The sequence below is a fragment of the Anarhichas minor genome, unplaced genomic scaffold (assembly GCF_050575085.1).
Source record: "Anarhichas minor isolate MPS153535 unplaced genomic scaffold, ASM5057508v1 ptg000007l, whole genome shotgun sequence".
NCBI lineage: Eukaryota > Metazoa > Chordata > Actinopteri > Perciformes > Anarhichadidae > Anarhichas > Anarhichas minor.
In genome coordinates, this window is record NW_027466453.1 from 21099469 (window position 1) to 21124364 (window position 24896).

The 24896-nt window shown below is 40.7% G+C and overlaps 2 protein-coding genes across 3 annotated transcripts; one reads left to right on the forward strand and one right to left on the reverse strand.

Moving 5' to 3' along the window:
• Positions 1–6466: 6466 nt before the first annotated feature.
• On the forward strand, positions 6467–12919 carry unm_sa1261 (un-named sa1261). Its single transcript, XM_076081565.1, has 3 exons — positions 6467–6638; positions 10710–10912; positions 12104–12919. Exons 1-3 carry the CDS (start codon positions 6467–6469, stop codon positions 12917–12919), a joined length of 1191 nt encoding a protein of 396 aa, XP_075937680.1.
• A 3802-nt stretch (positions 12920–16721) lies between these two features.
• LOC142945168 (uncharacterized) lies at positions 16722–24077 on the reverse strand. Of its 2 annotated transcripts, XM_076086581.1 has the most exons (7): positions 23735–24077; positions 23614–23661; positions 20378–22335; positions 19558–19651; positions 19310–19359; positions 18314–18382; positions 16722–18030 (listed from the first exon to the last, which is right to left on the reverse strand). In XM_076086581.1, exons 3-6 carry the CDS (start codon positions 22331–22333, stop codon positions 18341–18343), a joined length of 2142 nt encoding a protein of 713 aa, XP_075942696.1. In that variant the 5' UTR covers positions 22334–22335; positions 23614–23661; positions 23735–24077; the 3' UTR covers positions 16722–18030; positions 18314–18340. The 2 variants fall into 2 exon arrangements, with proteins under 2 accessions (XP_075942696.1, XP_075942694.1); XM_076086579.1 differs by lacking the exon at positions 23614–23661.
• Positions 24078–24896: the final 819 nt, after the last annotated feature.

The following is a 24896-nucleotide window of genomic DNA, read 5'->3' on the forward strand; positions in this document are numbered from 1 at the left end:
CACTGCAGAGAAAGAAAGTCGGAGAAGAAGAAGAAGAAAGAGAGGCAGAGAGATTAAAGCAGACAAAGGGGGTAACGTTACCTACTGTAGCGTGGGGTTCACAGCAGCAGAAATGGGTTGTTGGCATTAAAGGAGAGCGCCCAGTGATGTGCAGGCACAAAAGCTCCAGTGTGTTCGATGCTGGTTGGCCGAGCCGCGGTTAAAGCCTCCCTGCTTTGATGTGCTGTGGGAGCCGACCGCCGAGCTCCACCGGAGGGCCGAGCTGCAGGCCGGCCGCCACACAGGGAGAGGGAGCGAGGGGAGTTTCAGCTTTTTAGTTTAAGCTCTGCAAATATTTCTGGAGGAAAGAGTTGCTCGTGGTGCAGAAATAATCTCCCTGGTTCTGTTATCTCAGCGGGCAGAGTTAGAGAATGACATTTTACACTGTGTTGGATCACTGACTTAAAAAGGTTAGAACGACTAAAGGAGGAGACCGAAAGTCCCACAGAGACTGGAACCAGAGGGGAAGCCTGTAAAATGTCAGGACTTTTAGGTTTGATTGTGCAGCTTAGCCTTCGTTGAAAAACTGAAAAGGGACAGTCGCCAGGATTTAATTACTCCATTGTATCTAAGTGGGCTCTCTGGGTTGTTTGCTTCTGTCAACAGCAACAGATTGTGGATCAAATTTGTAAGTCAATCGGGGGTTTGTGTTCAGTACTGTTTGTTTGTTTGTTTGTTTGTGTGATGGCAGGAAATCTCAAAAACATGTTGACATATTTGATTGGATGTGGATTAAAGTAAGGTCATGGGTAAGGTCATGGGTGAAATAGGGGTGAATCGTTTTTTGAGGAATTTCTCAATCATGCAAGTCTTTGTTGAGCATTTTTGCTTTTATCTCATGAATTATTACATTTACTCGAATATAAATCTATTAAATCTCTACGGTGATGCTCGCGGCTCTGTGCGGCTAATGACATGCTAACATGCTGATGCTAAGCAGGTGTTATATTTATCATGTTAATTATTTTAGTTTAGTTCATTGGGAATGTCATAAACCAAAGAATCGGACAATGTGAGATTTTGACTTCATGGTGTCACTAGATGAACAGTTTTATGGGATCACCAAAGTTATTATAGTTCATCCTGAGGGGACCATGAATGGTTGGGCCAAATTTTATTGCAATCCATCAAATATTTCAACCTCATGGTGTCACTAGAGGAAAAGTCAGAGGATGACCAAAGTTAGTAGGGTTCATCCTCTTGGGATCATGAATGTATGTCCAAACTTTAATGACAATCCATCCAACAGTTGAGATGTTTCGGTCTGTACCAAACACCCAGTTACTGCTGGAATACAGTATAATTGATGAGGTGTTGTTTCCTGCTCTTTCTGGAACTCTTTCGAGGTGGATCAGACGTTTGCATGCAGCCAAATATTACTCAAGATGAGAACAATTGTTCCTTAAGTATTTTCTCGTTGGCTGACAAATTGATTTGGCATCGCAAATGATTAATTAGGTGCTGATGTTTTACAAGTCGATGTTGGCCTGAACTCAAATGGGGTGACGGAGGCAGCTTTTCTGCAGTGCTTAATGTGTGTCTACTTTAACAACAGAGGCCATTACTCAGCACTTCTGTCAGGTTCTATGGACATTTGCATGTAATGATGTGTAGTTGTGTATTATCAGGTGTGATGTTGTGAACGTGCAGATGGTAGCTCCTCTGTCGGTCTTTGGTTAAGTTTTGCAGAGTCATTGCGTCATGAATAGAGTTGTAGAAGTCCTATGATCTTAAAATCCATCCTGAAACTAACTAGCGGTCAGTTCAAGGACTCCAGAACTGCAATGTGATCTCCCGTCTTTGTTCCAGTTGAAACTCCTGCAGTATCGTTCTGTACACGCTGTAATTGATTTACTGACTTTCTGTGGAGACCTGAGAGCATTGAATTGCGGCAGTTGAAGTCTGCTTGAAATGAAAGCTTGTACAGGCTTCTGTGTCGAGGGGGGAAAAGACACGTACTGACCTTTTTAGTTATGTTCTCTTTCTGCGAATAGAAAATTAGGCCAGAGGCGGTCATGCATACAATTCTCAGTCTACGAGGAGACCCAAAGCAGACATGACAGATTGGTGCCGCTGGTGCAGGGAGATGAATAAAAGGTCTTTAAGCCCGTTCCCCCTTCAGGTGTTAGACCGAGCCCTCCTGTTTTGTGCAATCGGCCAGTAACATTAGCCGGGAGGTACAGATGGAGAGAAAAGCAGCAATGACGCAAAGCACATTGGCTGAGTTCCAGCTTTGATTACAGAAGAGAATTCCACTGAAAAGAAAGATGGAAGGCGGTCTCTTTCCCCCCTTTTTATCCGGGAGGCAAGCGGGGCTTGGCGCTCCTCGAGGCCCTCTGGGGAGCCGCCATGGCACCGTTACCCTGAGAAGGAGCATCGCGGCTGCTGAGAGCTGCCGTGAACAGAAGATGCTTCTAATTAGTGCTGGTTGTGACTTCTTTCATCTGCTGGCTCTTTGAAATGACGGCAGTGTGAGAGCACATAAGAGGTAAGTACGTATGCTTATGCTCGGGAGGTTTGATGATCGAGAGAATATGAGCGTGAAACTGCACGCACACATGTCACGGTTATGGTTAAGTGAAGCTAAGAATTACACAAGGCAGCAAGTGAACATGTTGTCCCACTCAGGAAAAAGTGGTAGCAAGTTTTAGCGACATGATAGATTAAATTCAACTTCTATATCATTTAACAAGTACTGAGACAGTGAAATGCGGTTTATCCTGCTAGAAGTGCAAAAATCTCACATGAGCCACAGAATTAGAAAAACAATGAAAGCTTAATTTAATGTTTTACATTTATTAAATTAACAAAAACAAGCAGAGGATACTCGTTTACAGAAGAAGTCCAGTTTACATCTGAATTCAGCTCAAGTTTTAAACATTTCTGGAAAATTTGCAGAAGAAAATATAAGTTACTGCACGTTCCATCCTCAATTACTATTTTTAAAAATAAAGGAATAGTTCAAACAAAGATAATGTAAATTGTCTATAATGCCCTCCTCCTATAGGCTCTCTGTGGTGCCACACAAAGACATGTGTCCAACGGTGTTCAGGAGAGCGCTGCGCCAACAATGTAACACCTGTCGGTGCAAACAGACCGAGAGAGAGAGACGGCAATAAAGATTAGAAAACCTCTGAAACCCTTTCTGAGAAATCCTGTGCAGCATCATCCACGTGTCTTGTAACATTCATGGGAATCAGAACACACGTGTTTACACTAAACTATCTAACAAAACAAAGGGATTAGTGAATATTCTGAAAATGCTTGGTAAACAGTGAAATAATGTTTCCATTGCAGTTTGTCGCGTTTCGATTTTATTGATGCACCAACTCTTCCACCTCATTAAGTGTAAACGCTGCTTTGAGATATTTCAACTTTTTTTTTCTTCAAAATTCCGTCATTTCCCTCCAATGTTTTGATGCACAAAGAAGATTTTCTAAGCTGCATCACGAGAGGATTTGTTTGCCGTTTGTACAACTTGAATGTTTAAACTGATCTGCTGCTGTATTTTCTGAGTCTTGGTAAACAATGATGTGTGACACCAGAACAAAGAAACCAGCTTCAGACTGCCTCCTCTTGGACCGGATCATATTTAACAACGCTGAATGCAGTGAGTTCAGTCCTTGTTTAAAGCTGGTACAGAAAACCCATTCTCGTGTATTGTGTTGATAATGTAACTGTGGTGAAGACAAACTGGACAACACCGTTATTATTCAGAATTGGGTTTGAACTCTAATCGAATCACAGAACCAGTAAATGAAAAGAGTGTTTTCTGTTTGCAGCTCTGGCTCCTCGTCCGCTGTGCGTTTGTTTTATTGACCTTGTCAGACGGCTGAGTGGACCGGTGACGGACAGCCAGTCGGCTCCTTTGGGTTCAGCTGACTCGTCATTTTTATGTGCTTGTCGTACTTTTATGCTCGGCACATACTGTTTGTGTTTCAGCCTCCTCTGTCACTGCAAGAAGACCCAACGTTCTGTTGTGACTCTCAGCTTCTGTGAATAATAAGAACGACCAATATATACGTGAGGACGGTTAAATCAATGTGTTGCAGACATCAGGAGTTCGGTCCTGTTGATTTGGTGGTTTGTGTGGTTTGATAACGAGGCAGACGCTCGTTGAGCCGCTACTTAGTCAGAACACAGAGTACCTGGTGTATCCGTCTACAGAGTATCATCGCTAGTAGATAATACTAGATACAATACTACAGAAGTCAACATTTACTCAAGTACTTAAAGTGTTAAACTTAAGAGCGTCTTTATCTTCTGTACTGTGATTGATGGATGGATGTGTATCTTATACTATTGGTTGTATTCGGTTGGTATTAGCCTACGTTAGCACGCGTCACATTCTGTTATACGGGAAGAAAAGGTAATTGGATTTTGCTAAAAAAATACAAAAATGTTTCCGTATATTGTTAAATATGTGCACAATATGACTAATCGTCGCTTAAAGTACAATTTTGAGGTACTTGCACTTTATTTATTTACGTTTTAAATAACTTTATACTTCTACACTAAATCTCAGAGGCAAATATTATACTTTCTTCTTCACTACATTCATTTTAAAGCTTTAGTTAGTTACTGATTTAGATCACTGATATTAAATATAATGTTTAATAACATACATAACTCATATGTTGTTATAGATTAAGCCACCCACTATTACAAAGTAATACAAGCTTCATATTTACCTCCTGCAACATTAAAGTGATGAACACATTAATGCATCAATAGTTAGAATCCAATAATATTATATATATATTATTCTGAAATGAGTACTTTGAGTAGATTTTAATGCTAAAACTTTAGTACTTTTACTTGTAACAGAGTATTTCTACACTGTAGTATTACTACTATTAAGGACTTGTTTCAACAGTAAATAACACAAAACACAGTTTTACTGTCACTGCAAGTATTTCCAGTGAAACATACTGTTTGTTTATTGTTTCCACACGTTGTTTTTTTAGTTTTGTGCACACATTTCCACGTCGTGCACGCTCTCACCGTAGACGGGTACACAGATGGACCGTCCCGTCTCCTTCAACACTTTCTCATCCTCGTTAATGAGACTTGGTATAATTGTGCAGCTCCATCAGGGCTGCGAAAGTCTCTGCTGTCGTTCGGATGTCTTGGCCCGCTGTGAGTGATGCAGCAGACGAGTGTCGCTTGGCTTCTTGTGGAAGCAGAAGGAGGAAGGTGAGACAGATTCACTGAGATTGGAAGCCAGCGGGCGCGACGGATCAGAATTAGACTTTCATTAAAGCGGGAGGATCGTTAGTCAGCTGCAGAGGATCAGCTCCACAAACAGCTAAATGCTTCTCGTCTCACATCCAGTTTGACTTGTTCACACTTTGATTTTATTACTTAACCGGCTCTAGAGTTCAGTGTATGACTGCATGTAAAGAAACATTCTGGGGAGTTTTATCTCTGACTCACCGACCTTCATACCTGAGGAGGAGTAAATGTAAACTCAGTGAAGAGTCCATGTTGCTGCAATCATGTTGGAACAACGACGACTTACAGCCAGGAAGTCACTTCATGTTGCAGACAGTTTTGAGCTCAAACTTGTAACTTGTATGTGATGAAATATCTGCAAAACTAATGGCGTTCCCATAAGTTTCAGATCTAGTTAGCATTTTGAGCTAATTAGCTAATGCACGCAACTAACCGGTGAACTTGTTAGCATTGTCATTAGCCGCGTTTCCATTCACATATTTTTATGCTCATTTTGAAGTATCGTGTCAGAAAAGCTGTTCGGAAGCAAAATTCAATAAAACTATCTTAGTTGCAGAAAAAGGTTTTACGCTCAGTTGAGACGTTTTTTGTTTGAAAAAGATTTAATGCGCTAAACTAATTATGGAAAAACCTGAATACATTCTGACGTACGGATCATTTAAAATGTTTCCGCTGTCTGTATCCTCCTGGATAAATGGTTATATACTATATATATATATATATTTAAACATAGCCAATACTCTCTGACATGAAAGAACAATTGAAACTAAATCCTGAAACTTGTCTATTTTTCTCTCGTAGATGGTTCGATGGCGACTTGTTTTGTCTCCGGTTCACAACCTCTAACTTCTTCTTCTCTGTTTATCGTTGGATTACATATTTCAGAAGTTCACCTAAGATTGTCTTGACAATAGCCTGGAAACATGACTAATGTGTCTCTCTCTCCCTGTGATCTTTAAAAAACCCCAAACCTTCTCATGAACACAAAGTGACGATTGAAAGGTTGAATGCAGTTCTTTTGGCCTGAACACAAAGCATTCTGTCCACACGTGCACGTACAATACAGTAGCTGTGTTTACAGTGGGGGGGGGGGTCACATAGTGAACCTTTCTCTTCCTTCCTGCTCCTCCCGTCCCACAGCAACATCCGTCTCCAGACCAGACCCTCGGCTCCGGCCCGACCCTCCACAACAATGAGCTCCTCGCCCCGCGGCTCCCGGGCCTCCATCGACATCCTGGAGGAGCTCCAGCTGATCGCCGCTCAGAACCTGGAGAAGCTGGACATCAACAAATACTACGAGGTCGTCTGTGAGCTCGGGAAGGGCACCTACGGGAAGGTGGACCTGGTCGTCCACAAAATCAGAGGTAACTTCTGTTGGACGCTTTTTGCAGCTAGCTTTGGATTTCTCCACATGTTTAAGTGAGCGCTACTAGAAACAATAACTGGAGTTTAATACGTAATTCAAAAATGCATTCGAAGCCCTCTTAACTTTCAGACACACCTGGATGTAACAACTGACGATCACCCAGAATTCATAGAACCGACACAGTAGATGGTGACAGGGTAGAATATATGAATGAATACATGAATGATTATTGATCAGGAGGACGTACATTTGCCATTGACAGAAGAAGTACTCTGATCATTGACTTGTATAACAGTAATGATACCACAGTGCAGAAATACTCTTACAAGTAAAAGCCTACAATCAGCATGTTACTTTAGTAAACATACAAAAGTATTGGCATCAGAATATACTTAAAAAGTACAAATACACAACATGCAGAACGACCCCTGTTTATATTTATAATGTATAATAATCATTGATGCATTCATGTGTTCATCGCTTTACTGTCGCAGCTGGTAAACACGCAGCTCGTTTTAATACTTTATATAATGCTGAGTAGTTTAAACTATAATAATACATCAGAATGTATGAGTTGATTTATATTTTTGTATTAATAATCTGAGTAATAGATAAATGTAGTGCAGTAACGAGTATGACGTTTGTCTCCTAAACGTAGTGGAGTAGAAGTATAAAGCAGCAGAACATTTAAATACAGTAAAAGTACCTCAAAATTGTACATAAGTACAGAGGTTGAGTAAATGTACTTTGTTACTTTCCAGCACTAGGAAACGGCACACAGCCAATGATCACCTGGTGTTTGACGCTTCATTTCCAAAAGATCAAACTAAGAGTCGATCTTTCGTTTAGACGAAGAGGAGCCGGTTTGAAGGTTTCACTTCATCGCCTCGTGTGTGAGAAGAGTTCAGCTCCTGACGTGTTTGTCAGAGGGAGTAGATCTTCAGGGCTGCAGTTGGAGGAAATGGGACGTTGTTCTCTTCTGTGGCTCTTCTTTGTGAGTCAGAGTGATACGACTCTCTGTCGTTTTTATATTCTTACTGACTTTGGTGTCGCAGCAGCAACAAACGCTGAGAGAATAGGAAATAATCCTGTCTTCACTCGGGTGAAGTGTTTACGTTTTCGAGCCGCTCTTTAGTGCAGAGCTTCAGAATCGATCTGGCACCAGACGGCCTGAAGTCACGACTTAACTAATAGAAAATCTGTTCAACCTTTTTCACATTAAAAGCCCAAAATGTTGCCCATCTGCCCAGAGCTTCTAAATCGTCTCCTTTATGGAGCACAAAGCTCATTTTCAGAGCGGCTGATGAGTTCTGACCTTTTCCAGCCTGTAAAGTGCAGTTAAAGCAGAAGATAATGAAAGCAGGTACACGTGTTTGTCTTCTTAATGCATCCTTTATCAGAGAGCCAGTGTGCTCTGTATAAATGTCATGTTAACTATGAGAATAAACGGGCTGAAGAAGACGGTGTTCTGACCTTTTGAGTCATTATTTTGTGCAAACACGTTTTAGTGAAGAAGGGAACTTTAATGAAAATCAATCACAGATTTAGTTTCTGTTCAGAGGAAAATAAAGAACTGTTTATCTGTGCACTTTAGCCGGCAGGCTGATGTTAACAGAGCGACTCATTTTCCATGTAAACATGAAACTACTGTTGATGCTGCAGGAAAGTATTTATTTACTCCATTTAGAGAGGATCTGCTGACTTCTGCTGCGTGTTTGGGAACGAATACATTAATGTTCCGGAGTCAGAAAAAGATACGAGTCAACAAGTGAGTGCAGAGGTAAAGAATATCGTGAAGTCAGTTTGGTGTTGCTGCACCAAGCCAAAGCAGTATTAGAATCAAATAAAGTACCAGAAGTAAAAGTAAAAGGTCTCTTTCTGAATAATATATATTAAAGTACTGGATTATGTACTATTTAATCATTGATTTGGTAATTAAATGTAATGTTGCAGCTGGTAAATGCAGAGCTAGTTGATTACTGCTGTGTATCTTAACATATATTACGTATATAATAAAGTTATTTGTTGAATTGTAGTGTTCTAAATCTGAAAGGTAGTATTGCTTTCAAATACATTGAGTAAAAGTACAATATTTACCTCTGAAATGTAGAGAAGTATAAGTATGCATACAGTACTAAGGGGGGAAACGCTCTCTATAACTCCAGAACTTTCCTCAGACTCATCACTCAGTGATATTTATATGTACATCCAGTGGTACTCTGCAAACAAGAACTAGTACTAGATGATTCAGCCACTTGAATCAAATGCAAATTTATAATATGCTATATTTATAAGAAACCTCAGGGAGATGATAAATTTACACCAGAGCGTCATGAGAAATGAGTGTGATGGAAGAAACATTTATTTATTTATTTATTTATGGTGGAGGTAAAGTCCTTCTGCATCACGGCGTTGGGAACAAACGGACCTCCTGACCTTCTCCCAAAGAGTGTCTGCACTCTGTGAAACTGCACAGAGCTCTTTGCAGAGCTGACCCGGTGGTATTGGAGAAGCGTCTCCTCTCGTCCTCGCTGACTCTCTATTGGTGCAGAGAGAGAGGCAGACGTGGCTGCTCTCCAGCTTGTACTGTCTGGGCTGTTTCACATTTAGCTCTGCTGGTTTCCCCTCGCTGCTCCTCTTGTTGCAGTGAAGTGTCTGCCGAGGCGAGACGATGCATCCGAACCTCACAAATTACTTTCCCGTGTTCCCTCCGGACGACTCGATGCGTTCCTGTGAATCTTTTACATTATTAAATCAAGAGGCTCGTCTTCGTTGCCTTTCTAATCCAATTTATGTCTGCAGCCGTTGATGTATATAAGCATGAACAGAGTGGTGTAACTAAGTACATTTAGTACAGATTCAACATGTTGTACCTTTTACTCCAGTCAGAGGTACATGTTGTACTTTTTACTCCACTGCATCTCAGAGGTACATGTTGTACTTTTTACTCCACTGCATCTCAGAGGTACATGTTGTACTTTTTACTTCACTGCATCTCGGAGGTACATGTTGTACTTTTTACTCCACTGCATCTCGGAGGTACATGTTGTACTTTTTACTTCACTGCATCTCGGAGGTACATGTTGTACTTTTTACTTCACTGCATCTCGGAGGTACATGTTGTACTTTTTACTTCACTGCATCTCAGAGGTACATGTTGTACTTTTTACTCCACTGCATCTCGGAGGTACATGTTGTACTTTTTACTCCACTGCATCTCAGAGGTACATGTTGTACTTTTTACTCCACTGCATCTCGGAGGTACATGTTGTACTTTTTACTTCACTGCATCTCAGAGGTACATGTTGTACTTTTTACTCCACTGCATCTCAGAGGTACATGTTGTACTTTTTACTTCACTGCATCTCGGAGGTACATGTTGTACTTTTTACTTCACTGCATCTCGGAGGTACATGTTGTACTTTTTACTTCACTGCATCTCGGAGGTACATGTTGTACTTTTTACTTCACTGCATCTCAGAGGTACATGTTGTACTTTTTACTCCACTGCATCTCGGAGGTACATGTTGTACTTTTTACTCCACTGCATCTCAGAGGTACATGTTGTACTTTTTACTCCACTGCATCTCGGAGGTACATGTTGTACTTTTTACTTCACTGCATCTCGGAGGTACATGTTGTACTTTTTACTTCACTGCATCTCAGAGGTACATGTTGTACTTTTTTTACAATATGTACCTCTTAGGGATAATACTTACATATTTAAAGTTATCAATACAGGACTTTTACTCATAGTGGAGTATTTTCACAGTGTGGTATTAGTACTTTTAAGTAAAGGATGTAAATACTTCGTGACTGCATGAAAGCAGCTCAACATGTTCACTCCGTGGGAACATAATCTGGCAGAGGATTTGAGAAACGGCAGCAATTAATTCATTGACGTTGGAGTTTTTAATTATTCTTCTAATTTTGATAATCTTAATTAAGTTTCATTCACGCAATTAGACGGCCGTGAAATAAATCTGTTGGGAAAAGATGAAGAAGAAGCGAGGAACTAGATTTATTTTAGTTATATAACACTTCTCTGTCCTCTTTTCTTTTTTCTCAGGGACAAAGATGGCTCTGAAGTTTCTGAGGAAGAAAACCACCAAACTGAAGAGCTTCCTGAGAGAGTACAGCATCTCCCTCTACCTGTCGCCCTGCCCCTTCATCATCAACATGTACGGCATCGCCTTCGAAACAGACGAGTACTACATCTTCGCTCAGGAGTACGCTCTGGCAGGAGATCTGTTTGACATCATCCCTCCACAGGTGAGGAAAACAACAATAAGCTGTGAGAGAAACGTACATAAATCTGCTTAGTAATAATGATATAATGTAAAAAAACTAGTGCTGGGCAAGTTAGCGCCTTATTATCGCGTTAACGCATTCATTAATTAACGGCGACAATTATATTATCGCGTGTTAACGCAGTTTTTTTATTTATTTATTATTAAGCGACATTTTTAACACAAGAACCAGGCAACAAGCAGTGAACAGCTGTGTTCGTGTGGCGTCACTTCCTTCTCCCCCGGGTCCAGAACCCCTCCTACACTCTTCTCACGCACACACACACACACACACACACACACACACACACACACACGAGCCGATCTTCTCGTTACAGATCAAACGTGACTGTTGTGAAGTGGAGCTTCTAGTGAGGAACAAGACACGTCTTGTTTGAACGGAATACTTTACTGTCTGAACTGCAGTATTCAGTGTTACAGTGAACAGAACACGCTCTTGCACCCGACATGTGGTTTTCTACTATCATCAATATTGTTAGCGTCAAGAACACGTACCATTCTACTTCCTGTCTCTTCAAAGTAAAATCACTTCAGTTTTCATGCTCTTCACAATAAAAGTAAATCATGCAATCAAACAATTTACAACAGTGACAATATTAACATACATATTGTCGAGTTTTTAAAGTGTTTTGTTTGTAATATGTATAATAAGCATCATTTAGTTATCACTACTGAGAATTTAACAAACATAAAAAAAAGAAGTAGATGGGTTTGCAGTTTTCAAGGTGTATATTTAAATATCATCTCTTACACACATGAAGATAAAGTTATGAACACCGGCTGAATATCTATTATCAGAATCATTATAACTGTATTTTAACTGCTACTGTGTAAAGGGAATACTGCTGTTAAAAATAACCTTATTTGTTTAAAGTGTTTACAAACCAAATGTTATTGACCTTTAGTTCATATAGCAGTACTTTTAAAATAAAAGTGCGCAATACACTACTTTTGAATTCATTATTGAATTTTGCCATAACAATGCGATTAATCTCAAAAAAAATCCATGCGATTCAATATTTTAATCGTTGCCCAGCACTAAAAAAAACGTATAAATATTACATAGTATAACTCCAGAACTTGCTTAAGAATCATTGTGTTTTTAAGTTTTCTCGTCGTGTACCTAACTTTATTTTTCTTCGTCTCTGCTCAGGTGGGACTACCTGAGCCGGTGGCCAAGCGCTGCGTCCACCAGGTGGCCATCGCCCTGGACTACCTGCACTGTAAGAAGCTGGTCCACAGAGACATCAAGCCCGAGAACATCCTCATTTTTGACAAAGAGTGCCGGAAGGTCAAGCTGTCCGACTTCGGCATGACGCGGCGCGTCGGCTCTCCCGTGAAGCGCGTGAGCGGCACGATCCCGTACACGGCGCCCGAGCTGTGCGACACCGCGCGGCACGAGGGCTTCTGCGTGGACTACAGCACGGATGTGTGGGCTTTCGGCGTGCTGCTCTTCTGCATGCTGACGGGAAACTTCCCTTGGGAGAAGGCCATGCCCAACGACGCCTTCTACGAGGAGTTTGTGCGCTGGCAGTGTCGCCGCACGGGCACCGTGCCGTCGCAGTGGCGCCGCTTCACCGACGAGGCCCTTCGAATGTTTCGAAGGCTCCTCTCCATCGAGCAGGAGCGCCGCTGCTCCGTCAAGGAGGTCTTCAACTACTTCAACCTGTGCTGGATGCTGGACACGGAGAACGGGAACAACAGCGGCGGCAGCTTGGCGAGCAGTGCGCCTCCTCTGGACATCAGCTCGTCTTCATCCGAAGAGGACGTGTTGGTGGACAGACTGAAGCAGCAGAGGTTGTCGCCCGCTTTTGCGGTGGCGAAGGGGAGCATCATGATGGACACCCACTACTCCTCCATGTCCACGAACAGCTCGCCGTCCTCCACCGGCAGCTACGAGAGGGTCAACAGAGATAACAACGAAAGAGGACGCATCTTGGTGGCAACGCCCTTCGAGATCTGCGTGTAGGGGGCTTCTAGTGGTGCGGTTCAGGCTGCCTGCACACACGTGAGCTGAGGAGGAAGATTTCTCCGATGATGATGAGGAGAGTGTAGTTATTGGTGCGCAGCGTCGGGATCAACAGCCTGACATACGTTGTAGCTTCACTGCGGATTTACTCATTTCTGATGAAGACGAGCTCTGAGGAAATGAGCAGCGAGACGACCACAAGCCTCTTGTTTGTAGTTTATTTATCAGATACTGAAATGAACTCACTGGACAACATGTAAAGAAACATAAAGCTGAAGAAAGAAAACATTCATAATCCACAAGCAATATGTTCAAATGTTTGGAACAGTCCACTAAATGCAAAAATAATGTGTGAAGAAAAGATATGATCAACTTTCGAGAGGACTTGTTGATGTTACTATTGTGTGTTTGTTTGGTAGATGTGTTCCTGTAAAGTGTGTGGTGTTTTTTTTTGGAGTTAAATTATTTATTTATATCAGATGCATATATTTATGATTTGTTTTTACCAGAGAATTTAGAATTTCTGTAGAAGCAGGCGGCTTTCACAAACCCACATTTTCCTTTAAATATTTGTCATGTTGTCGTGATCTCCCATAAAAAATAAGTAAACCGACTGTTCTTTCTCACCCAAAATGTCCTTTTTCATGTTTGCCTGCGATGCCTAAACCAACTGTGCGGTAGCAACCACTAATGTGAGCGGCTGAGAACGCACCTCGAAGTGTTAGTCGGGTATATTCGTACTTTTCTAGCCTTCTAGAAAATGTCTGCAGCCAATTTCCTTTTAAGGTAAAAAAACAAAACGTATGTAATTATCTATTTGGTAACATGACAAGTGGGAGGAGCAAATACTGAAGTATCTTGAATAACCTTAGTTTTTCAATATGCATGGTTGATAAAGAAAATAGAAATTGTACCTTTCATGGAAATGATGAATTTGTCTTTTTCTGAAAAATATAGTTAAAACTGGAAAACAATATAAAAGTATTTGGGGAAACCCACAACTTTTTAGTGATTGAGTTAAACCCTGAAAAGATGAACAAATGTTTGAAATATTTCAAAAGCACTTGGGGATAGAAATGTTACGGAAATGTTCTCTTTGTGTTTTTTAAAAGTATTGTATGACGTGATTATTACTGTGGTGAACACTTGTTGAAATAAACACCCCGAAAATTAAAAGTGGACGCTGTGATTTGTTCTTACGACATTTCTGGAAGATTCTATACTATTCATGTCTGGACGGTTATTAAGAAGCTACAGAAAGAAACCGCTGGGAAACGGCTAGCATTGCTTTCTTACCATAGAAGGATTCTGTCTAAAAGTCCCTCTACATACGGGGTTCTCATCCCACCATGTGACTGAGTGCTGCACAGGAAAAGGGTAAGCATGAAACAAAATGTCTTTTCCATCTCACGTCCACATTAAACTACCGAGTTGTCCACCGAAGTTGCTAACTTTTGCTAATGGCATTACAGAACGTCATCAATGCTAGTGAAGTATGTCATAAAAAGTCACTGTATACTCTGTCCTATGAAAACTCCATGAATTAGACAAAGTATTGATTGTCATGAAACAAATCATAAAAAATGTCGAGAAAGGGATACTAAAGTATGTCATGACAAAAGTCCTAGTATAGTATTTATACAAAGGCCATTGTATGTAGAAAAATATAATTAAAAAACAATAGTATAGTGTGTCATACTGTGATGGAAAAATGTAGTATAGTATGTCGAAAAATTTCACGAAAAAAAAATCATAGCATAACGTCATGTTTAAAATTGTCATAATATAGTCTGTCAAATGTTTATGAAAATAGCCGAAGTCACAACCGCCAGCGTAGTAATGAGCTCCACCTCAACAGCTACAGCAGTAAAATCCTGCTGAGTAATAATAATCTGACGATATAATATATAATAGTATAAACTTTTTCTGCTATTTGAATTGATCAAACTGCAGAAGAGATGTGCAAATGTGCATTCCTGCTTCAGCATTTTCTTCTATATTTAGACTTTTCTGCATTACATGACGCTTCGCTGCATGTCGGTCACATAATTATGCCCCAATAAACACAGCAAGCTGTGGAGCCACTGGGGCATGTTTCTGACTGTAACGAGCAGTCTGCCTCCAAAGAGCCTCGCAGGAAGCTGAGTTACATAACACGCCCACCGAGGCACAGAATGTGATTCAATGTTACAGCTAAAAAATATATCACACACACACACACACACACACACACACACACACACACACACACACACACCAACAGTAGATCTGAGGCTAGAAAACACAGATGCAGCAGACGTGCACACAACAGTGTTTCATACACTGATACGAAACAGATTAAATTGGTGTTTCAATTCAATTTAATGTCAGTTCAGCAGAATAAACTCAGGTCTGCTTGTATATAACGGATGGAAACAGAGAGGAGGAAACCAGCTAAGTGCAGCTGAGCATCGCTGCATGTTCAGCATAGTAATTACAGCTGCTCTCACTGATCTCAGTGTTTTTCACCAACGTGTTTACATATTCACCAGCAGACGGAGAGTAAATACCAGGAATGTTCATCTGCTTCTGTGTCTGATGTTCACATCTGTTACTTCAGGAGGAGTTGTAATACTACAGTGATGTACAAATACTCTGGTACGAGTAAAAGTAGATGTATCCACAATGTTACTTAAGTAACTGTACAAAAGTATTGGCATCAAGATTAACAGAAATAAGTACTCCTATATTATAATTATTGATGCATTCATGTGTTCGTCTCTTTAATGTTGCAGCTGTTAAAGGTGGAGTTAATTTGAATTACTTTATATGTATTTCTAGTTTACTCTATAAAATACATCAAACTTTATCCGTTGAATATATATTGTATTTATAATCTGAATATGCAAACTAACTAAAGTTATCAAATACATGTAGAGAAATAAAAAGTAAAATTTTGCCTCCAAATCGTAGTGGAGTAGAAGTATTAATTAGCTGAAAATGTAAATACTCAAGTAAAGTACAAGTACCTCAAAATACTTCAGTAAATGTTTTAAGTTATTTTGCAGATTTCTCAGGGTGTCTCAGAATGTTTCAGGGTGTCTCTGGATGTCTCTGGATGTTTCGGGATGTTTCGGGATGTCTCTGGATGTTTCGGGATGTCTCGGGATGTCTCGGGGTGTCTCGGGATGTCTCGGGATGTTTCGGGATGTCTCTGGATGTTTCGGGATGTCTCTGGATGTTTCGGGATGTCTCTGGATGTTTCGGGATGTTTCGGGATGTCTCTGGATGTTTCGGGATGTCTCGGGATGTCTCGGGGTGTCTCGGGATGTCTCGGGATGTTTCGGGATGTCTCTGGATGTTTCGGGATGTCTCTGGATGTTTCGGGATGTCTCGGGGTGTCTCGGGATGTTTCGGGATGTCCCAGTGTTTCTATTCTGAGTAAGAAGCAGCGTCTTCACGCTGCCGCAGGTCTACACATCAGCCTGATGCTGAAGTGACGGAGCAGAGCTGTGACGTGTTTATAGAAATAGATTCTAACGCTACGACGTGTTGGAACTATTTCCATCAAAGTGACTCCAGAAACAGAGCTCCGTGTGAAAACACTCAGATTATTAAACTGTATTAACACGTTCAGCTGCTGCTGTAAATCACACATCCTGTGTTAATCCTTTGAGAACAAAAAAAAGAACAATAATAATTAGAAAAGGAGAAATTTAAATTTTATGCATTTTGGTTTCATCACAACGAACCAATTGGTCTATTTAAATCTATTGGTCTATTTAAATCTATTGGTCTATTTAAAGACGGACACAGACAAGAGTTAAGTTTTATTGACTTTTATTAAATAACATTAATTATCTTTTTCATCCCTCAAATGATAAAACTTGGAACGTCTTAAACAATGAACGAGTCGTCCGTCACATGACAGGAGCTCAGAAACAGACGACCGTTAAAGCTCCACCACATATTAAAGTGTCAATTCACCCAAATCACAAAAATACATTTCACTGCATCGCTTTGTCAAGTTATGGACTTTATGTACAGTTTGATTTAATGAGGACAAAATCAACCTTTTTTCATATTTAATCAAATAAATGTCCATAAATCCTGGTAGAAGAAAAGAGGCTGACTGTAAGCTATTATAAGTGTTGTTCTGTTTAAAGTAATCGAGTGACTGTCGTCTGTACGTCTGTGTGAACACTAAAAACTAAATCTACACAAATACTACAGAGTACTTCCTGTTTACATCCCCAATACCAACAATCATGGGAACTGTAGTTCCAAAGAAATATTAGTTTGTTTTGTCTGAACATTCACTAAATACTAATAAATCATCAATGATGTGAAACAAAGAGCAGAAGCAAATCCTCACATTTCAGAAGCTGGAATTTGTGTTTTTTAAATAAATCATTCAAATCACAATTAAAATAGTTTTTAATTCTTTTTTGTGATTTTGTTGAAGCGAGCGACCCTTTAATTTGACACTTTCTTCAGTCTTGTAACGTCACAATAAGAGAAAACTTTACAGGAACATTGACCGCTGCCGTTGATTAGAGATTTGTTTGAATAAATGTGATAAGAAGGAGAACGTACAGTTTGTGGTCTCAGAGGCTTCAAACAGGAATTCTAACTTTAAATAATATTAGTAAAAGGGGGAAGATTAAAGTCTACAAATAGACATAAATAATCACAGATAAACATCACCTGTGCATGCAGCTTTATGAAAATAAATAACTTTTTGTTATGTGATGACTGAAGAACGACAGGAATTCAAAAAGTAGTAAAAAATACTGTAGAAAGAAAAGTGGCTTTATATAAAGATCTCCTCCTAAACAACCAATCAATACATCGTTTAACGCTAATTATTATCCTCAAATAATAAAACTGTATTTGTGACATTTAAGTGTGGAGGAATAAATACCCATTCACACACACACACACACACACACACACACACCTTATAAAAACCCTAAAGTGGCCCCTGATGGATCGTCTCTGATGTGGAATCTTACCAGAAGATTTTCCTTCTGCTCGAGCAAACGCACGCGAACTCTCGTTAGTTTGTGTTTAATAAAAACCTCCGAGGTGAAATCAGGCCGATCACGTCCTGAGGAGATCTGTGGATCGTTCTGGAAGAAAGAAAGACAATAAAGATACAGAAACGTATTTATGGACATATTATTATTATATTTTTATACATTTATACGAGTAGAGATGAAAATAATCTGATCATCTTCTTGATCAATCGTTTGTTTGGTCTAAAAATATGAGAAAAAAAATTTCAAGTTATTTATTGTCATATTCACGTTTACAGAGACGCTCAGGATCAAACGATTCATTAATTTCTGAAATAGTTACAGATTAGTTGCATCTCTACAAACAAGCAGCTTTAATTGTTTAAATGTTAAATACCTCCAGTTCCCCCAAATGTCTTCCGCGTCATCTCTTGTGCTGTCGGGTCACAACGGTCAACAATTTGTTCTGTCGGATACAAACGCACATTATTAACAATAATAACAAACAAATAAATAAACCAACCAGAATATTTTTTCCAAAAGCAGGACATGTGTGACGGTGTATTAGTGTACTACAGGGTACTACAGGGTACTAGTGTATTGTAGGTTAACATGTTTTTTACTTCCAGGACCTTGTCCTCTCACAGCGGTTGTCCGTCAGAAACAGAAATCTTTAGGATTTATCTGATGACACATAAATAAATAAAACTCCGGTTCTTTAAAGTGAAGTCAAAGCTTCATGTGTTAAAGCTGCATTCTCTCTAGTGTCCACCAGGGGGCGACTCCTCTGGTTGTATAGAAGTCTATGAGAAAATGACTCTACTTCTCTCTTGATTTATTACCTCAGTAAACATTGTAAACATGAGTTTATGGTCTCAATCTCTAGTTTCAAGTCTTCTTCAATACAGCATGATGTTCATTTAGTACATTATGGTCCGTTTAGAGTCAAACAGACCATAAAGCAGGGGATGCTTTCTACAAGCATCTACATTTACCTGCTTACATTTTCGTGAGATTTATTTTTGTTTATTTACAGTCTATAGTTTACAGGAATTAAATATATATTTGTTTACTACAGTATGTTATTAATATTTATTCTGGAATCAACAAAACAAAGAAATGTACCATTAAATATATTTAAATATGGAATTTAAATCTATCCGTTTATATGTGGCTATAGTTCACTTTATATGAAACTATTTCTCATGTTTTATTCTACAGATATCACCATTAACTTGCAGTTGTTCATACTAACATGTAACGAGTCTCCTCACACACTCATGATGCAGTTTAATATTTTGAATGAACCACCAGCGACCCCCGGAGGCCGTGCAGCTCCTCACACTGTGAACCAACAGACGCATCAACGCTCTCTCACTAAAGCTGAACTTACTTTGTGCTCCGGACATCGAATTGAGAAGTTTTCCTCGTTTAAGACGCAGCCTGAAAAACACAAAACACACAAAATAAACTTTCATGTTCTGAAGTATTCGTCCCTTCAGGCCGAGTGAGAACGAAGGTTTACCGACACGAGCTGTTCAGACAGCAGGTAAACAAAAACAACATTTATGTTTATTTATGTTTCGTTTATTGATCTCTTCACAGCTGCAGTATTTGAGTGGCACATGTGTCAGACTGCACCTGACTGAACAGCACATCTGTAGTGATAGTTTTTGGGGCAGCCCTTCTGGAAACATCCGATTATTGCACCTGTTTGTTGGCACGCTGAACACATCTGGAAATAAAAAGCACATTTATCTCTTCATGTGATGCAGAATCACAGAAAACAACAACAAAACATTCATAAAACGCTTTGCACACAATAACTTAAATATGTAATATTTCCTCTACGGATAGGTTTACTGTCTCTTAAATGTATTTCAATAAAGTAACTCACATCCTCTTATGCAATATTTAATAGTTATTGGATGCTAAAAGTATTCCTCCTCTTCATGCTGGCTGGGAAAAGATCCTCAACACACATTTCAGTCCCAAAGTTTGCTTTTAGTTTGAAAATCCCTCTTTGCTTCCTTTCTGGGCGGCTGTGTGAGGATTGTAAAACAAAGAGGAAATTTCAAGCTAAAGAAAAACAAAAAAAAAAAGTAACTTTTGTGCTAAAATGATTAATTCGATTTGTTGATAATCGTCTTAAATAAGTAATTTTTCAGGCAAAAGTCGTGAAACAATCTCTGGTTTCAGCTTCTGAAATGTGAGGATTTTCTGTTTCTTTATCATTTATTATTGTGAACTAAATCATTTAGGGTTTTGGTCTTTAGGTCACATGACATTTGAAGACTTGAAGATTTAACAGACTTAGTTAATGAAGCTCTGATACACTTGACCTGACTGTGGGTTTCATCCCCCATCACTTCTATTGGAAGATGTAAAACAAGAACTTCAATAAATAATTAAACTATTATTTAATTATGATGCATGAGACGTCGGTGTGTGTTTCACTCACTGTTTCCTGTGCGAGCCGGGCCGCCTCCTCCAGCCCGTACAGCTTCCCTCGGACCAGGAAGACTCCGGCGGACCAGATCCCGCAGTCCTCGTGGATCCAGCCCTCGTCCAGACGAAGAGGCTCCTTAGGGAGAGAGCGGCCGTCGCCCTCCAGCAGATCTTTGACAGCAGAGCAGTCGTAACCGTCTTGACCGTCCTCGGAGGAGTTCACTGAACGTCTGCTGACGAGTAAACGTGGTTCTTCCTCTTTCTGCTCGGTCCTGTGGTCCAGAGACGGGTTGGTGGGGTAGTACGGGCCGTGGAGGTCCCCGAGGCCCGTGGCGTTGGCCGTCTGACCGCACAGGCAGCATAGCGGCGTCATCGGACTCCGGCCGTCCGAGCCGAACCGACCCAACTGGAAACAGGACGAACTGGGAAGGAACCCGGGCGGAGAGCTGGAGGCTTTCTGCTGCCGTCCTCTGCTGCTCCGGACCGTCTCCTCTTCCTCCTGGTCGTTCACAACGGTGCACATCCTCTTCCTCACGTGAACAAACGGGCAGAAACTTCCCAATTTCTTGATCTTTTTCTCCCTTTTCATGTTTGCATATTTGAGCTTGATTTCCGGCTCTCTGGGATAGAACAGAGCAGAAGGTCCGGTGTGTGAGCGACCTCTTTTCTTCCGTCTCGCTACAGGTTTTTTATTTGTTTTCTTTTCATGCTGCTCTGCTGTGGAGCTGCAGTTTTCCTTCTGTTTAGTCCTCAAGCTTTTAGCTTTACGAAGCGTCGGGGGCTTCTTTCCTTTATTGATGCTTTTGGCGTTGGAGGCTTTGTTCTGCTGCTCCTCAGACTCTCTCTGCGGCGACTTCCTGTCCGTCGGAACGTCCACATCGGACTCCTCAGAGTTACTGCTCGCTCTTTGCGACGCATTCGGCTGCGAGGCCGACTCCTCGTCCGCATCCGAGCTGAACAACCTCACCGTGTAGTCCATCATGTCGTCAGAGTCACAACATTCGTTATAAATACCCACCGCGTCGCTTTTGGCTTGTCTCCTCAGACTGTGGCGAGACACACTGCAGGTGAACGGAGGCGTTTCCGACACAGATTTCCGGATTCTGGGGCTACGTCGAACTTCTCTGAGTGGAACTTTTTCGTCCTCGCTCTGTGGAGCAGTTTCTCTCACCAGACTCTTCTTCTTACAGGGAAATGTTTTCTTCTTTTCGCTCGTGACCGAAACCTCGATGATGTCGCTGTCATCGCTCGTCATGTCCACCGGAGATCCGGCAGGGTTGCCGTAAACGGCGCCGAGGTCGGACAGGAGTACCACGGGTCTGGTGTGATGGACGGGAATGTCCACCGAGCTGTCTGAGGAGTCCTCCGAGTACGAGCTGTCAGGACTGGGTGAGCTCAGAGGCTGAGGTAGGTGATAGCAACCTCTCCCTGCCTCCAGTGAGGACACAACCGGGGTCAAGGGCTCCACGATGTGCCTCACGCTGTCTTGGAGGAAAGAAGTGCATAAGAGTGGCTCCTTAGCGGAGGACACGAGGAAGATAACATCGGAGCCGCTGCCGCTGTCGCTCTCCTCTCCGCCACTGCTTTCTAAGACTGGACCGCCGGTTTGGTCGGGTCCGTAGAACCCCGGATGCCACAGGCTGCCGTGAACTCCGTCGCGGTACAGATCCAACCCGGGAGCTAGTGATGAGTTCACGTAGTCTCCTAAAGACTCGGGGCCCTGCTCCGGGTCCCTGCAGTGGACAGGCGCACCGGGCTCAGGATGCAGCGGAGCGCTGTAGGACGACGAGGCTCTGGATCTGTACGGGGAGCTGATGTCGGTGCTGCAGCTCGGCGGGCGTCTGTGGTACCACTCGGGCTTCTTTGCCAGGTCCATGGCCTCCGTGTGGCTGCGGGTCAGCGGGTTGACCGAGTAGCTCTTTGACAGGTCCATGGCCATGAGAGGAGGGTCCTGAGGGGACACTTCCATCACTGCAACAAACATCATCAATTCAGTGAAATGTATCATTTTATACCAGTTTATTATCATTTCTTCAAAAGAAAATGAAGTCTGTTAGCAGGTGTTGAGGAGTAATAATGTGTATGAGATGCATGTATAACTTCCCAGAGCCCGAGGTGACATCTTCAAATGTCTGTTTTAGTTTAAATAAAAGTCTAAAACCTGAAGATATTCAGTTCACAGTTAATCATGATGATGAGAAGCAACAAATCATCTCATCTGAGAAGCTGAAACCAGAGAATTTGGGCTTTTTTTCCACTATTACTGCTGGAAAAATCAACTGATCAAAACAGTTGATGGATATTTGTTTTTGTCAATCAACTGTTCAATTAATAGACTAATCGTTTAATCTCTAGAGAAGCAAGATCCCCAGACGGAGAGAGATGCCGCCATGTTGTTTGAGGTGGTTTTGTGTCTTTTTCAGTGGCACACTAAAGGTGAACCACAACCAGAAATATACAAAAATATATATTTTGATGATTGGTTTGTTGTTTCAGCGACTTTTCAAGCAAAAAACGTAATATAACACAAACACAAACACAAAAAGCTTACCAATTGCTGCTTTTCATGGTCATAATTCATTATAAACTGAATATCTTCTTCTTTATTTTACAAAACACAACATTTGACGCCGTCACCTTCGGCTCTTAGAAGCTGTGATTTTTTCCCCCACGTTTTGGAATTATTAATTACAGCCCAGCCACCGAACTTCTGTTTTTTGATTCACTTTGGAGATGAAGAGAAGCTGGCTGAGTCCTGTTTATCATGGCACACATATTTAGTGTGTATGGTGAGCTGTAGGAGTCATAGAAATACTAATAATCATGTTCATTATTGTATTTGTGTAGCAGCGTTCAAGCTGGGAGCACATTGTAGACAGCAAAAATGAAAAACTCAAGAACAGCAAAATATAAGCAAACAGTTCAAATAAATGCACAAATAAAAAATCCAAAAGAAGAGAAGTATTATGTAAACAAAGGCTGTACAAATGTTTCTTAAACGGAAGCAGAAACAGATGCAGGCTCTATTTTATTCATTTTAATTATGTTTATTTATAATTATTTACTAACTTAAGTGTATTTAAATAAAACAATGTCTCAATATGCTGTGCAGCAGTAACAGGAAGGAACAAAATCAACCAAAACAAATATTAGATTAGATTTAGTTCACAAAGACTATTTATATAATTTATATAATTTATCCATTCATTAATTAAGAATCAGGATCGGTCTGTAATTGATCTTTCTCACCTGTTAACAGGTAGGCCCGTCCATGAGTAACGTAAAAGGTAATGTAACCTGTTTATAAATGAAGACATGTAACGTTACTTTAACTAATAATAATGTGTGTTTTATTAAAGTGTTAAATTACCCCTGAGGTGGCAGCAGGTCTGACAGACGACCCCCGGTCCTGGTCCTCACAGAGGGGCTTTAGGAGGACCCTCTCCCCACAAAACACGCCTGGTAGCCGGGTTAGCTAACACACCTCACCGTCATCAGGACCGGATGTAAACAAGAGCAGCGACTCCATACTAGCTGGCTAGCTAACGTTAGCACGCTAAGCTAATTCAAACCTAGCCGACACTCGACGCGATAACGAGACACAAACATTGTTTTTGTTTAAATAATTTGCTGTCAGGCAGTTGGAACCCCTTCTGGCTACTGTTGGTATTTTAAAGTTGTCATCATGGAGACCATCTTTCTTCAGCGTAAAGTCGGACCAGAAAACCAGTAGAACACCGGAAGAGAACGGCGTCCTTTCAAAGTAAAAGACCTCAAGAAGCAATGCACAAGTTTTGAAATGTGTCCCTCAACCTAGAAGTATGGAAGCCCATTTAAGCGAGAGAAATATGAAAAGTTAGACTTGATAATAAAAATATCCCCATGGTAGATCGAAATTATGAAATAAAAAGTCATATTTATGAGATAGAAAGTCTAAATTATAAGATACTTAAACACAACAGTCATAGAAGCAGCTATTCCCTTACAGTTGACACAGAAATGTATTGTGAGTACATTGAAGACTACTTTAAACGTGGCTTTACAACAGATGAAAAGTTCTGGAGTAGAAAGAATAAAACCGATGTGGCTGAGGAGACAACCTTCATTGAACAGCAACTGGAAACATCTGGTCTGTGTCATGGTTGCAGATGGATGCACTAAAAGTGCCATGGGGATATTTTTATTATCAAGTCTAACTTTTCAACTTCCAGCTTCCATACCGATGATTTACCGGTAGGGAATAAATGGTTTCTCACTCCATCCCCTCAATAATAAAGCCCTTTTTTAAAGAGATTCCACATTCAAGTCATATTGGAATCGGTTTGTAAATAATAAATATGTTAGAAGACAAATAAATCACACAACAAGAAATTCTGGCAACAAGACCTTTGCAGATTTGTAATTGATCATATCTGTGAAGACTGTGTAGCGTTTGGTTTCTTCAATAGTATGTAAATAAAATCAATAACAAAAAAGCCTGGGTATATCATACTTATCAAAATATATATAAAACAGACATATTTAAGTGTCTT